The following is a 12,872-nucleotide window of genomic DNA, read 5'->3' on the forward strand; positions in this document are numbered from 1 at the left end:
TTCTGGTGGTTTGCGTTGCGCGTCGCGGCGCCCCTCTCTCCCTCTCTCTGCTGTGCGTTGTACGTGTAATATTGTGGCGAGCGGCCTCTTGTTTTTATTTTCAGTCCAGTAAGCAAGTTGGCAAGGAGCTTCTCATCCGGAATATAAATAATTCATGTAGACAGCGTACCCTAGTCCGAGTCAGTCCATTCATGCATTTACTCCAAACGCAGCGCAGTACGGATAGACAGGGAATAATAAGGTGATGGGGACTTGGTAACTAGCCTGGAGGTGTACGGATAGCTAGCTACTGGTCAGTGGTGGCCAACTAGCCAACTAACGTTAGGTACTCCGTACTCAGTAGCAGCAGTAGCTTGCTCGCATATTGCATATCTCGCGCTCACGCGCACCTTTTGACACCCCGCTTCGCCAGCTGCGGACAAGGGTCTGCCTTGGTTCTTAGCGTCTGATCCGAGACTACCAGTCGACATTTGCCGGGCGGCTGGGAGAATGAGCTGTCAGGACGCAAAGCCTCCAGCTGAACATGCATGTCAAGATGAATTTAGTATTTGGGGGGGGGGGGGGGGGGGGAAGAGAATGTGTCTGATGTTGAAGAGCTGCTGGCTACTGAACGCGGCAAGACCTGGATGGCTGCCAAAGCATCTGCATCGACAAAGCTACGCAGCAACTACCAAGACTCCGTTCTTGTTAGCTTCCGTATTCACAGCGGGACAAATGGATTAAAAAATATGCATGTCTCAGTAGCTAGGTCGCCGGGGCTGGCTGGGTGCGACGATCCAAGCTCCTGGTTCTGGTTCTGGTTCTAGGTAGGGCGGCCGTTAGCAGTAGCAAGCCAAGGGCCAGAAAAACAGGACGTCATCCATCCAAAAAGGCCCAGGCCATCCATCTTCATCCGGGCTCCCCTCCCACACCAATAATAATAACTAAGCTGCACCACCACCACCACCACCTCCTCTTCACTCTCTGTGCTCCCCCTCTTTCTTCCCGCCCTTGTCGCCCCCTCCTCCAGCATCTTCTCTTTTACATCTCTTCTTCTTCCATCTAGTATCGACGGGAATAAAAGCGCACTCATCATCGTTTCGACGTCAACAGCTGCCAGCTTCCCGCTTACACGCACAACAAACATCACCTAGCTCCAAAGCCAGCTCTGAGCTGCCCGACGCCACAATGGCCAACCTCAACCGCTGTATGCCTTTACCAACAAGATATATCCCAATGTTGATGCAAAAAAAAAAAAAAAAAAAAAAACTAACCATGTCATCTCACCAGTCAACCCCTTTGGTCGGCGCGAGGCGCACTCGACTGCCGCCGTCACCACCTACAAGGTCCTCAGCCTGCTCACCTGGCTCCTCTCCGTCTTCGTCTCGGTCTGGTACACGGTCCACGGCCAGATCTGGAACATCAACTACCTCCACCGCAGCGCCTTTACCATGAACTCGGTTCTTGCCTCCATCTTCTGGTACGAACGGCATCTCTCTCCTCCCCCAGCCCTGTACTCTACTAACAGCGCCCAACTACTCGCAGGATCGTCCTCTTCCTCCTCCAGCTCGGCTACATTGGCCACCTCTTCTCCAACAACACCGAGATTGTCCACGCCGCCTCGAGCGTCGGCAGCCACTTCATCGTCAACAACCTGCTGCACGCCCTCTTCGTCTACCTCTTTGTCCACCCGCACTTTCACTGGGCCGAGGTGGTGCTCATCCTCAACTTCATCAACCTCGTCTCGCTCTACTTCCGCCACAACACCTACCCGCGCTTCATCCACGCCCCCGTCGTCTCGGGCCCGCTCGCCTGGACCTTTGTCGCCATCTACTGGAACGGTGCCATCATGGTCCCGCACCAGGACAGCCTGGTCGCCCGCGTCTTTGCCAACATTTTCATCTGGTCCCTCCTCGCCTTTGGCCTGTTCTTCCTCGGCGTCTACAATGTGAGTTTTCTCTTTTCCACCCTCCCCGCGGCCTTTCCAGTGGGACTGGCTAACAATATTTCTAGGATTACACCATGAGCTTCTCGCTCTCCGTCCTCGCCGCCGCCATTGGTGTTGCCCAGTTCACCCACCACATTGTCGCCCTCCAGTGGATCTTTGCCTTTACCATCATGGCCATCCTCTTCCTCGCCACGCTCGGCGTTGCCGTGCCCGTCTGGACCGGCCGTGACATTCGCTGGAGAAAGCGTACCGTGGACACGGATGCCGAGCGCGCTCCTCTGCTCAACGAGTAAAAAGCGGACGCCCTGCAGCGATATCGCCCAAGCCGAATTTCACCGGAAAACAACTGCTCTACTCGGCTGTTTGAGAGCCGAAGCTTTATTCCCAATGGTGCCATGTGTGTGTGTGTGTGTGTGTGTGCGTGGTCAGCTCGAGGTGGAGGATTTGTCACATGCAATGCTGAATATGGAAGAATACTGGAAACGATGTTACGTGTATTAATGGTTTTTAATTTCATACCTCTTGGTTTTTGGCTTTTGCTTTGCTTTGCAATCGGTATTCTCATAAATACCACTTCGCTTGATTTCTACAATAAAAAATTGATGATTTGCTTGGACACCCAGGACCCAGGACGTACGTGGACGGAGCTCCGATGCAAGTGGGGTCAGTTGCAGATGCCGGGCAGCGCTAAATTTCAACTAGAACATCTGCTGATGCGACGTCTGCTGTCACTCGCTCTGCGATGCAACTTTGTCTCGGTGAGCTGTGTGAGTGAGCAACCTGGCACCGATCATTGTCAAGACAATTGGGAGTCGTGTCTCGCGACCTGATCCTGCCGCTCCCATCGAAACACGGATGAGTTTACACGAATAGCAGCCCACACCATGAAGCCGTTGCGCGCGTTCCCGCTGCCGTTCAACGTGGGCACCGACATTTGCCAAATCTCACGCGTCTACGGCATCCTCAAGACGCCGCGGGCGACGCGCTTCGTCAACCGCATCCTGGCGCACGAGGAGCGGCCGCGGTTCGGCGCGCTGGCGAGCACGCTGCCCTTGATGCCCAAGCCCGAGAGCCTGCGCGCGCGCGGCGACGACGGCGGCCACCACCACGAGGCGCTGTCGGCGCGGGACCCCGACGGATGGAAGGCGGCGGCGTTTCTCGCGGGACGGTGAGTCTCCTCTCGACAAGATGATGGAAAACGGGAGCTGCTCGCAAAGCATGTGATTTTTTTTTCTGACTGGACATGGTGGTGATGGGCAGATTCGCCGCCAAAGAAGCCGCCATCAAGGCGCACACGCACAGGCAGCTCACCTTTCACGACGTCGTCATCGAGAGGCGCGCCGTGGCCGCCGTGGCCCGGACGGAGACGCTGGGCAGCGGGCCGCCGGTCGCGAGGATCAGAGCGGCGGACGGGGCGGGCGAGGACGAGAGCGCCATGGTTTCCATCAGCCATGATGGTGACTACGCGACGGCGGTGTGCCTGGCGCACGACCCGAGCGTGACGGGAGAATAAGGGGACGGAGCAGGGTTATGGGGGGGAAAGGGATGAAGCGTTTTGTACAATATTCACCATGGCATTGATTACAGAAACACATTTTTTTTTCTTTCCTTTTTCAAACCGTAACTTGTGCAGAAGTGAAGCTGAGACAGTGCCCCCCCATACGCCGTGGTGACGGTGCAGCTCCGGAGTGTTCGCCGGATAGAGTACCCCGTGGGGGATGCGACAGCGTTGGCCGTGTGGTGTCGAGGTGGCAACTTGTGTCATGGGCGAGCGGCTGTGGCGGAAGACGGCAGGCAGCAGGCAGAGGCAGGAAGGCTGCATGCGTGTCATGCCATGTCATTGGGGGCTGCGAGTAAGATGTTTGATTGCTCACTTTGATACACGGTACTTGTACAGAAACTTGTCCGAGGAGTCGGTCGAAAAAAAAAAAAAAAAAAAAAAAAAAAGCCGCCAAAGTGGCTCCAAAGACACTGTTGCGCTGGCTGTTGATTAGCGTTGTCGTCCAGTGTCTGGACCTGCCTAATTTGTTCGACTGGGGGGGGGGGGGGGGGGGCGCTCCGAGGCGGCTCCGTCCTGGTGCTCCGGGCTGCCACGGTCTCATCCAGCGCCGGGAGAAAAGGGACGACAAGAGCACAAAGAACCCCGTCGGGAAGGGGAGGAACTTTTTGCTTGAAATCGGACGACCCTGGATAGTTTTTGCGTGGGATTCCATCATCTTGTGCCGACATGGTAATAAACCAGGCTTCCCGGGGGTTCAGGCTGCGGGCGACGATGGCACGCCATATTACGCAACGCTCATCGGTTTTACGAGTGTAGGCATGCACACTCGCGCCGCCAGCAGCCACGCATCTGGGTACAGTTCCCATCAGGCTCGATAGGCGGGTTTTTTTGTGAGCGCCCATCGTGTAAAATGGGTGGTGGAACAACCAGCATGGCAAAGTGTCTCTCTCTTCCCCCCCACCCCCCGCCGCCACTTTTTAGGGAACGGGTTCGCTATTCGGACAGTCGTTTAATAGATGTGGTGCCGTTTTCTCAGCATCTGCTCGTCAACTTTTTTTTTTTTTTTTCCCTTGTTCGCCATTTACCCATCCCGGCCGCTGGAGATGCACAAAATGCCGGAAACAAGTGTAGGCACCTATACGTACACGCATGCTGCCAGGCTGCCGGCAAACGCTTGCGCCAGTCCGGTGCTGCCTGAGCATGAATCGCCGTCGAGTTGGTTGGTGATGGGCCCGACTTGCAGGTAATCATCTCGTAGTGGGCTCTGGCTGGCTGGGCGCTGTACCCCAAGCCCAGGAGCACTAAAAACCCGCTGCGGAGTCGGACGATGGACCCCCGTTGCAGCCCGGCTGCTGCATCCGTTCAGCGAACACCTTTGGTGGACTACCTCTGTAATTAGCTACTGATACCTATCTTAGGTACAGAGCACCATACCTCGCCTGCTCAGACCCTTTGACAATCCCCGCCAAAGGTCATCTTTCTCAGCGCCGCCGAACCCACTGATGCGATTATCCGCCTGTTTGCACTCTCGTCACTTTACCTGCCGTGCCTACCACTCACTACCTACCTAGTTGTCATTATCACTTACTAGCCGTTGGCGGCCCCGAAAATTTCGTGCGCGGCCTAAAAGCAAGCCTCTCTTTCTCTTCCGGGGACCCGTTTGCCATTTCGACCCTGTCTCTTCCTCCATTCCCCTTCTCGACATTCCGTCTCCCTTTCCTTTCAAAACGAGAGAGGGAGAGATAAAAACGTTCACTCTACTTCTCCAACCCGATACAAGTATTGAGCCCGGCCTCGTCCAGCTGGCTCAGACACGTCCCGCGCCATGGACGTCGTCATGGAGCGCTTCGGCACCCTCGAGTTGACCACCTTCTCGCCCTTCTTCTCGCCCGTCGTCCGCCGGCCAGATCCACACATCCTCCCAAGGTGAGTCCTTCGCCCGCAGAACCTCGCCTGCTCTGCGCCGTTTGTCGCGCCGATGCTGCGGCACAGCCTCTCTCTTACGTGCAACCTTTCTGACCTGCTTCTTCTGCTCTCTCCAACGATAGTGACATCGAAAACTACCCCTCCCGGCCACTCCTCCAATGGATCAGACAAGTCAGCGACTATGCCCGCTCCGGCCGCCTGCAAGCCGCCGCGCTCCTCCTCTCGCTCCTCGTCCTGGCCCTCACCGTCGTGCTCCGGCGCAAGCAGCGCACCATCACCTCCAAGAACCCGGCGTCCGCCATCAAGTGGCCCTACGAGATCCTCTCCCAGCTCTGCCGAGCCTCCGCCGTCGCCTTTCTGATCCGGGCCTACGCCGGCAACCGCGCCCACCTGCCCATTGCTGCGCTCGCCGCTTACATCCTTGGCCTCGGACTCGTCCGCCTCGGCTGCACGCTCCAATGGCGTCGCCACATCCTCTATCACGTTAACCTGGTGCTGCTGGCTGCCGCCGCCCTCCTCGCCGTGGCAGAGTACTTGCCCTGCGCCCAGCTTCGCTTCGACTGCTCCTCCGATCGCGGCATCCGCGGCGCCCTCATCTCCCTCGTCGCCGCCGTCGTCGTCGCCGCCGTCACCCCGACCGAGTGGCTGCCGCCTCAGCTCCCCTACGACATTCCCGAATACGACGTCGACGAGGAGCCCGCCCCCGAAGAGACCGTCAGCTGGTTCAACTACTTTTGCTCCTACGAATGGCTCACCCCCGTCGTCTGGAAGGGCACGCGCGGCCGTCTCGACGCTTCCGACGTCCCCAAGCTGGCATGGTATGACGAGCCGCTCTACCTGCTGCGCAAGATCCAGAGCGCCCGCGCTCTGAGCAAGTCCACCATGTGGACTTCGCTGCGCTTTCAGCGCTCTGAGCTCGCTCTCATGGCCTTCTGGGCAGGCTCCGCCTTTGCCGTTGAGAACGTTGCCCCGTTTGGCATGTTCAAGCTCCTCGACTACCTCGATGTCCCTACCATTGCCACCTACCGCCCCTGGGTCTGGCTCGCCATGGTCTTTCTCGGCCCGCTCACCCGTTCCTTGCTCTTCCAGCAGTACGTCTTCACCTCGACCCGTCTCATCGTGCGCATCAAGTCCGCCATGACCCAGGAGCTCTACCACAAGGCCCTCGAGTCCATGGAACTCGAAGACGACCCTTTCCAGAGCGCAAAGCGTAGCGGCGACGCCAAAAAGGAAAATCCCGCCAAGGCGCAAAAGAGCACTTCTGCCGGCCGACTCGCCAACCTGATGGCTGCGGATGTGGACGCCGTCTTTCGTGCTAGAGACGTCATGATGGTTTTCGTCGGCGTCCCTGCCGGAACCATCATTTCTCTAATTGGCCTCTACCAGATGCTCGGATGGGTCTCTCTCGTAGGCACTGCAGTCCTCATCCTTGCCACCCCCATTTCTTTTTGGCTGTCGAGAATCATGTACAAGACGCAGATTACTGTGCGCAAGACCCAAGATGCTCGCATCTCCCTGGTCACCGAATATCTCGCTTCCATTCGTGCCATTAAATTCTTTGCTTGGGAAGATGCCATTACCAGCAAGATCATTGCCGCCCGAGCCAGGGAGCAAAAGGGTCTCTGGAACATTGCTGTGCTGCAGACCGTCATCAACCAAGTCACACAGGCTTTCCCCTTCTTCTCGCTCCTCGTCATGTTTGGTCTCTACGTTGGAGTCGGTGATCGTCGCCTTGACGCCTCCACTGCCTTTACCACTGTTTTCCTGGTCAAGAATATTCGCCGAAATATTATGATGGCTAGCTCACTGAGCCGCTCTTTTGCCGGTGCCATTGTTGCCTTTGGACGTCTCGACAAGTTCTTCGCCACCGCCGTGCCTCTAGTCGAATACCCCGTCGGGCCCCTCCGCATCATCAACGCTTCGTTCCGTCGCAATAAAAAGGCCGTCTTTAGCCTCGAAAAGATTTCTCTCAACTTTGTGGAAGGCGGTTTGAATGTCGTCACTGGCCAGAGCGGTAGCGGAAAGTCGACTTTGCTAATGGCTATTCTGGGTGAGACATATCTCGAGGCTGGTGCCGTGACGGCTCCTTCCGACATCGCCTATGCTTCCCAGACCGCCTGGCTCCAGAATGACACCATTCAGAATAACGTCCTCTTTGGCAGCCCCATGGACCGCATGAGATACAACCGCGTCCTTGAGGCTTGCTGCCTGCTCACTGATCTCCATGAGCTTCCCCTCAAGGATCAGACCATGGTGGGCGAGAATGGCACCTCACTATCTGGCGGTCAAAAGGCCCGTGTAGCTTTGGCGCGAGCTCTGTACTCTGGCGCTTCCCTCATCCTCCTGGACGACATTTTCTCCGCCCTCGATGCCAAAACTTCAGCCGGTGTTTGGAAGCGCGCCTTTTGCTCCAGCCTGCTCAAAGGCAGAACCACAGTCCTAGTCACCCAGATCCCCTGGATCTCATCCCAGGCCGATTACGCCATCTCTCTGGATAAGGGACGTGTCGTCAGTGCCGAAGCCAACATTGGAGCCGTCAGGCGCCCAATCACTATCGCTGAGGTCCTTGGTGGCGACGGCGATGAAGACGGCGACACCGAAACTCCGATGGAGGCCGATCTCAACGAAAATGGAGAGGCCGAGGATACCACCCGCAAGCCACTCAAGGGCTCTGCCAACAAAGACCTGGTCAATCAAGAAATGAGGGCCTCTGGCAAGGTCGGCAGACTGACGTTTGTGGAGTACATGGGCTACTTTGGCAGCCCCATCTTTGGCATCTCGTGCATCGTCGGTCTCTTCCTGAGCAACATCTTCTTCTTCGGAGGCACCTTTTGGCTGTCCGTCTGGGTTGAGGCGTACAACAAAAAGGGCTACGTCGATATTGCCTACTACATGGGCATTTACGCTGCCTTTACTTTCCTGGAGCTTCTCAGCTTCGGCTTCATCATTGTCATGTTTGAGTGGGGTGCATGGCGCGCTGCCCGCAGACTGCACAATGATTTTATCCGCGCCGTCATGAGTGTTCCGCTGTCCTGGTTCAAGACCATCCCTGTCGGTCGCATTACAAACCGCTTCTCCGGCGACATGGCCTCCATTGATGGCATGCTTAGCTCTCTGCTGAGATCAGCGCTCGATGCCATCATGATGCTCTTTTTCCGCATTGCCGCCATCAGCTCGATCATGCCCGTTTTCATGGTCCCGGCTCTCTTCACCTGCCTCTTTGGCGTCGTCATTGGTGAAATGTACACGCGCACTGCCGTCGTGCTCAAGCGACTTACCTCGTCCTCGCAGTCGCCCGTCTTTTCCCAGTTTGCGGATACGCTCGCGGGACTGGCCGTCATCCGCGCACGCGAAGGCAAGAGCAGGGAGTTTGGCAAGGAGCTGGCCGCCAAGCTGCGCGTATGGTCGGCGGCGTCCGAGACCAACTACAACTGCAACCGTTGGGTGGCTGTGCGCGTTGACTTTGTGACCTCGCTGGTCGCCCTGTCTGCTGGCATTATTGCCATCAACCAGGCCGGTCTGGTCGGCGCGGGCCTGGTTGGTTTCTCTCTCACGAATGCCAACGGCCTGAACCAGACCATTCTGATGCTGGTTCGCGCCATGAACGATCTCGAGGTCGAGATCCAGAGCTTCCACCGTGTCAAGGAGTATACCAAATTGGAGCCTGAAAATGCTCACGACGACCCGTATCCCGACGAGGACGACTATGCGGATGATGAAACAAAGATTGTCCCCAAGAACTGGCCGCAAGGAGGCGACATTGAGTTCCGAAACGTGACCATCCGATATGATCCCGACGGTCCCAACATTCTGACCGATGTCAACCTCAAATTCAAGGCGGGAGAGCGTGTTGCCGTAGTCGGCCGCACCGGCTCCGGCAAGAGCACGCTTGTCCTCTCGCTGCTGCGCTTCACCCACGTCGTCTCTGGACAGATTCTGTACGACGGCGTGGACATTACCCACGTGCCCCGCGACCGTCTGCGCAAGGGTCTGACCATTATCCCGCAAGAGGCCGTCCTCTTCAACGGCACCGTGGCGTCCAACCTCGACCCCACGGGCCTGCTCCCCCACGAGCGCCTGGAAAAGGCGCTGGAAAACTGCCGCGGCATCGCCTCCTTCTCCGGTAGCGACTACTCCGATACGGACGCCGACGGCCCCGGCCACAACCAGGGCATCTCGCTGGAGACGGACGTGGACGCGCAGGGCGAAAACTTCTCCCACGGCCAGCGGCAGGTGCTCTCGCTGTGCCGCGCGCTCATCCGCGAGAGCAAGCTGATGCTGCTCGACGAGGCGACGGCCAGCATGGACTACGAGACGGACCGCGGCATCCAAAAGGTGCTGCGCGACGAGCTGGAGAGCGCGGGCGGCGGGCGCACGCTCGTCACCATTGCGCACCGCCTGCGGACCATCATCGACTACGACAGCGTCGTCGTCATGAGCGCCGGCCGGGTGGTCGAGTTTGGCTCGCCCCGGGGCCTGTTCGACTCCAAGGGGCTCTTTTACGACATGATTTACCACAGCGGCGAGATGGACGAGCTCAAGACGATTCTGAACGTCGAGGAGGACAAGGATGGCGTGTCGACGCAGTCCTCGAGCACGCAGGTCGAGCCGACAGACTAAGGCCAACTTGATTATTTGAAATATGCGGGTTATAAATTTTGCCTTGGATGGCTTTGTCGAGTTATATATAGATTCTTTGACGCGTTTTTGTTTTGCGGCTACATTGAGTACTTTGGATCTCTTCTTGTACATAGGCAACGTTGGAGCAGACTGGTCTGTATTCGGGCTGGTGATACCCCGCTAAAAGCACAATGACAACTTTTTAAAATGATCCATCACTTGTGTGCGTGTCCTTTGTGAGGATTCTAAGATGTAGTCTGAGTGGCTGGCCGAGTGAGCTTGCCAACGTTTACAAGTTGGTGACGAGGCTGGACATGCACAAAGCATCGAACTAGAATACGTAGGTGATCTTGATCTGCTGTCAATCTCTACTGCCCCTATTAGTACTGTCGCCTCTATTTTGAATATTGCCTCTATTTTTTACCATCATCTCCATCTTTGCCACTAGCTCTTATTTTACTATCATCTCTATCATATTAGTCACTGATACATCTTAAACTGGTACCCATGTCTTTTTGGGCCTCGTCCTGTTAGCCTAGACGCCTCACGGCTCTTCTCCCACACGTCTTTATTATCACAAAGTAACCTGATTTTGCAAATTATTCATGAGAACATACTAGAGTTTACCGCTGCCAATCTATCCCAGAATCCTTCTATTCTACCGAAATTGAACAGTTTACCTTGTCCCCCCCCCCCCCCAAAGAAAACCTTCTCCCTTTGAAACCGACACAATATCAATCCTACATATCTTTTGCAAATGCGCTGAAAGAACCTCCGCCTCCATCCCCACGTTGGGCTTGGCCCTGCTCACTTCTTCAAGCCGGCCTCTTCCTTGGCTCTGGCATGACGCTGGAGGACGTGGCGGAGCGCTCCCGGCAGGTGCTCGTCCACAATCCTGCAGACGTTCTCGGCCAGAGCAGCGGAAGCAGCGGGCGGCGCCGTGCTCTTCTTGCTGCTGCTTCTTTCCTTGATCTCGCGAATGGCGGCGTCGACCTCCGCCCGGTAGCGCTCGCGCGCTGCCTTTTCCTGCTTGGCCGCTCTTGCGCTGCTGCTCACGCTGCCCTCGAGCTTCTTGATGGTCGTGTCCAGCCTGTCCTGGCCCTGCTTCGCCGTCTTCGCGTCCCGCTTGCGCTCCTCGCTCTCGGCGGCAAGGTCCGCGCGCACGAGGGCCACCTGCGCCTCCACCTCCTTGCGGATGGCCGTCGCCTGCTCCTCTGCTGCGGCGGCAGACGCCTCGCGGGCGCGGGCCGTCTGCTGCCTCTTCGTCTCCTCCTGGGCCGTCCTGAACTGCTCAAACTGGGCCTTGAGCATCTCAAGCTGACGGCTGGCCTCCTGGAGGGCGTCCTCGTCGGCTTGTCGGTCTGCTGCGGCGGCCTGGCTGACGTCCGGGGCGATGCGGCACGTGTGGCAGTCGAGCTGGGCCTGAAGTTGGCCGATTCTTTCCGGCACTGTTGCCATGAAACTGTCAAGCTGCTCAAAAAAGGCCTTGCCGGTGGGCGCTTGTTCCATGCTGCGCTGACGTCCGGCGGCCGGAGTATTGATGGAAATGCTTCCGCGGTCTTGCTTTTTCGCAGGAGATCTCAACAACCCGTCAGGACTGCTCGAAAGTCGGTGCTTCGAAGTCTTGGAGTCTGTTTCTCCTGTCACTCTCGCCACAGGTGTTGTAGGCTTCTCTGTAAGAGTCAAGCCGTTCACGTCCACAACAATGACGCTCGCCTCCCGTGATGTCACCGCTGATGGAGGCTCATAGCCATCGCCATCGCCATCATGGTCCATTTTCATATTTGTGGCATCCAGATTCTTCAAAAAGTCGCAAAGCTGCTCGGTGTTGAAATCCTCCAGCTGCTCTGCGCTGTCGGCTGGTCGCAAAGGGTTGGCGACGACGCCAGACCGGCTGCTGGGCAAAGGGCCCGTATCGTCAAAGATACTGGCCGGTGCGGGCGACGTCAGGAAGATGAGCTTAAAGTCTGATCTGGAAGCCAGACTGTCCGGGTTGGGCAGCGGCAAGCTCTCGAGGCTCGTCTTGTGGTAGCTCTGGTACTGCTCGAAACGGGGCTCGCGCCGAAGGCCCAGGAGGCTCACGGCTTTGGCGACCCTCTGCAGTCCGGTCGGCGTGCTGGGCCAGGGTCTGAAGTAAAGAGCAGCCAGCAGGGCCCATTTGTCAAACGTCACGGCGTCTCTGAAGCAGCCCTGGGTATAGGGATGAAACATTTTGCGGTAGGCCTTGTGGCAGGCGATTGAATACTCTGCTGCTTGACCGTGTTCATACTCGCAGCCGTTAACCATGCGACAGAAATCCAACTGCTCCCGTTCGGACAATGAGCAGGCATACGTTTGGTAGATGCGTACTAGATCTGCAACCAGATCTTTGTATTTGACCTTGGCCACGGGAATATCGAGCGAGATGGGTGGTAGATGCGCTTTTGGCACAGCTGTAGCAGACGCCATGACGTTGTGAATGCAAAAACGCCTGAGAGGAAACAATGCAGATGAATTTCAGAGAAAGGGCTGATTAGAGCACGAATAAATGTTAGGCGACGTCTAGGACTCCAAAGATGTGGTTAGCTACCATTGTTTTGCTGTTTACCTATGTGGAAGCAAACGGGGCTGCCGGCTGCCAAGCAGCACTGCAGATGCAGCCACGCGTTTGCTTTAGATTAAACACACCTGGAACCTTCTAACCAGTCCGCGGGCGAATTTCGGCACACTTCCAGCACTTCTCATCCACGTTGATATCACAGGCTCAGGTACAGACTCTAATAGCAGCATTATCTATGACTACCGTGGTCTGACTTCGTATATTCGACCACCCTGTATGCGCAAAAAGCAAAGCTTACAATAATGTCTTAACAAAACCCCAACGAATCCCCAACGCCGTGTACTGTTGCAAACAGCTGA

The 12,872-nt window shown here is 56.7% G+C and overlaps 4 protein-coding genes across 4 annotated transcripts; 3 read left to right on the forward strand and 1 right to left on the reverse strand.

The window, feature by feature from the left end:
- Positions 1–1,167: 1,167 nt before the first annotated feature.
- LMH87_006394 (uncharacterized protein) lies at positions 1,168–2,220 on the forward strand (the record flags this gene model as incomplete). The annotated part of the gene is made up of 4 exons (XM_056204274.1): positions 1,168–1,186; positions 1,270–1,459; positions 1,525–1,927; positions 1,993–2,220. The coding sequence occupies 4 exons, from the start codon at positions 1,168–1,170 to the stop codon at positions 2,218–2,220; spliced, it is 840 nt and encodes a 279-aa protein (XP_056059647.1).
- Positions 2,221–2,529: 309 nt separating this feature from the next.
- On the forward strand, positions 2,530–3,440 carry LMH87_006395 (uncharacterized protein; the record flags this gene model as incomplete). The annotated part of the gene is made up of 4 exons (XM_056204275.1): positions 2,530–2,560; positions 2,630–2,698; positions 2,804–3,095; positions 3,188–3,440. The coding sequence occupies 4 exons, from the start codon at positions 2,530–2,532 to the stop codon at positions 3,438–3,440; spliced, it is 645 nt and encodes a 214-aa protein (XP_056059648.1).
- Positions 3,441–5,253: 1,813 nt separating this feature from the next.
- Positions 5,254–9,974, forward strand: LMH87_006396 (uncharacterized protein; the record flags this gene model as incomplete). The annotated part of the gene is made up of 2 exons (XM_056204276.1): positions 5,254–5,354; positions 5,477–9,974. 2 exons carry the CDS (start codon positions 5,254–5,256, stop codon positions 9,972–9,974), a joined length of 4,599 nt encoding a protein of 1,532 aa, XP_056059649.1.
- Positions 9,975–10,781: 807 nt separating this feature from the next.
- On the reverse strand, positions 10,782–12,422 carry LMH87_006397 (uncharacterized protein; the record flags this gene model as incomplete). Its single annotated transcript, XM_056204277.1, has 1 exon — positions 10,782–12,422. The coding sequence occupies one exon, from the start codon at positions 12,420–12,422 to the stop codon at positions 10,782–10,784; it is 1,641 nt and encodes a 546-aa protein (XP_056059650.1).
- Positions 12,423–12,872: the final 450 nt, after the last annotated feature.

Source organism: Akanthomyces muscarius, chromosome 1, assembly GCF_028009165.1.
Source record: "Akanthomyces muscarius strain Ve6 chromosome 1, whole genome shotgun sequence".
In the NCBI taxonomy this organism is placed as follows: Eukaryota; Fungi; Ascomycota; class Sordariomycetes; order Hypocreales; family Cordycipitaceae; genus Akanthomyces; species Akanthomyces muscarius.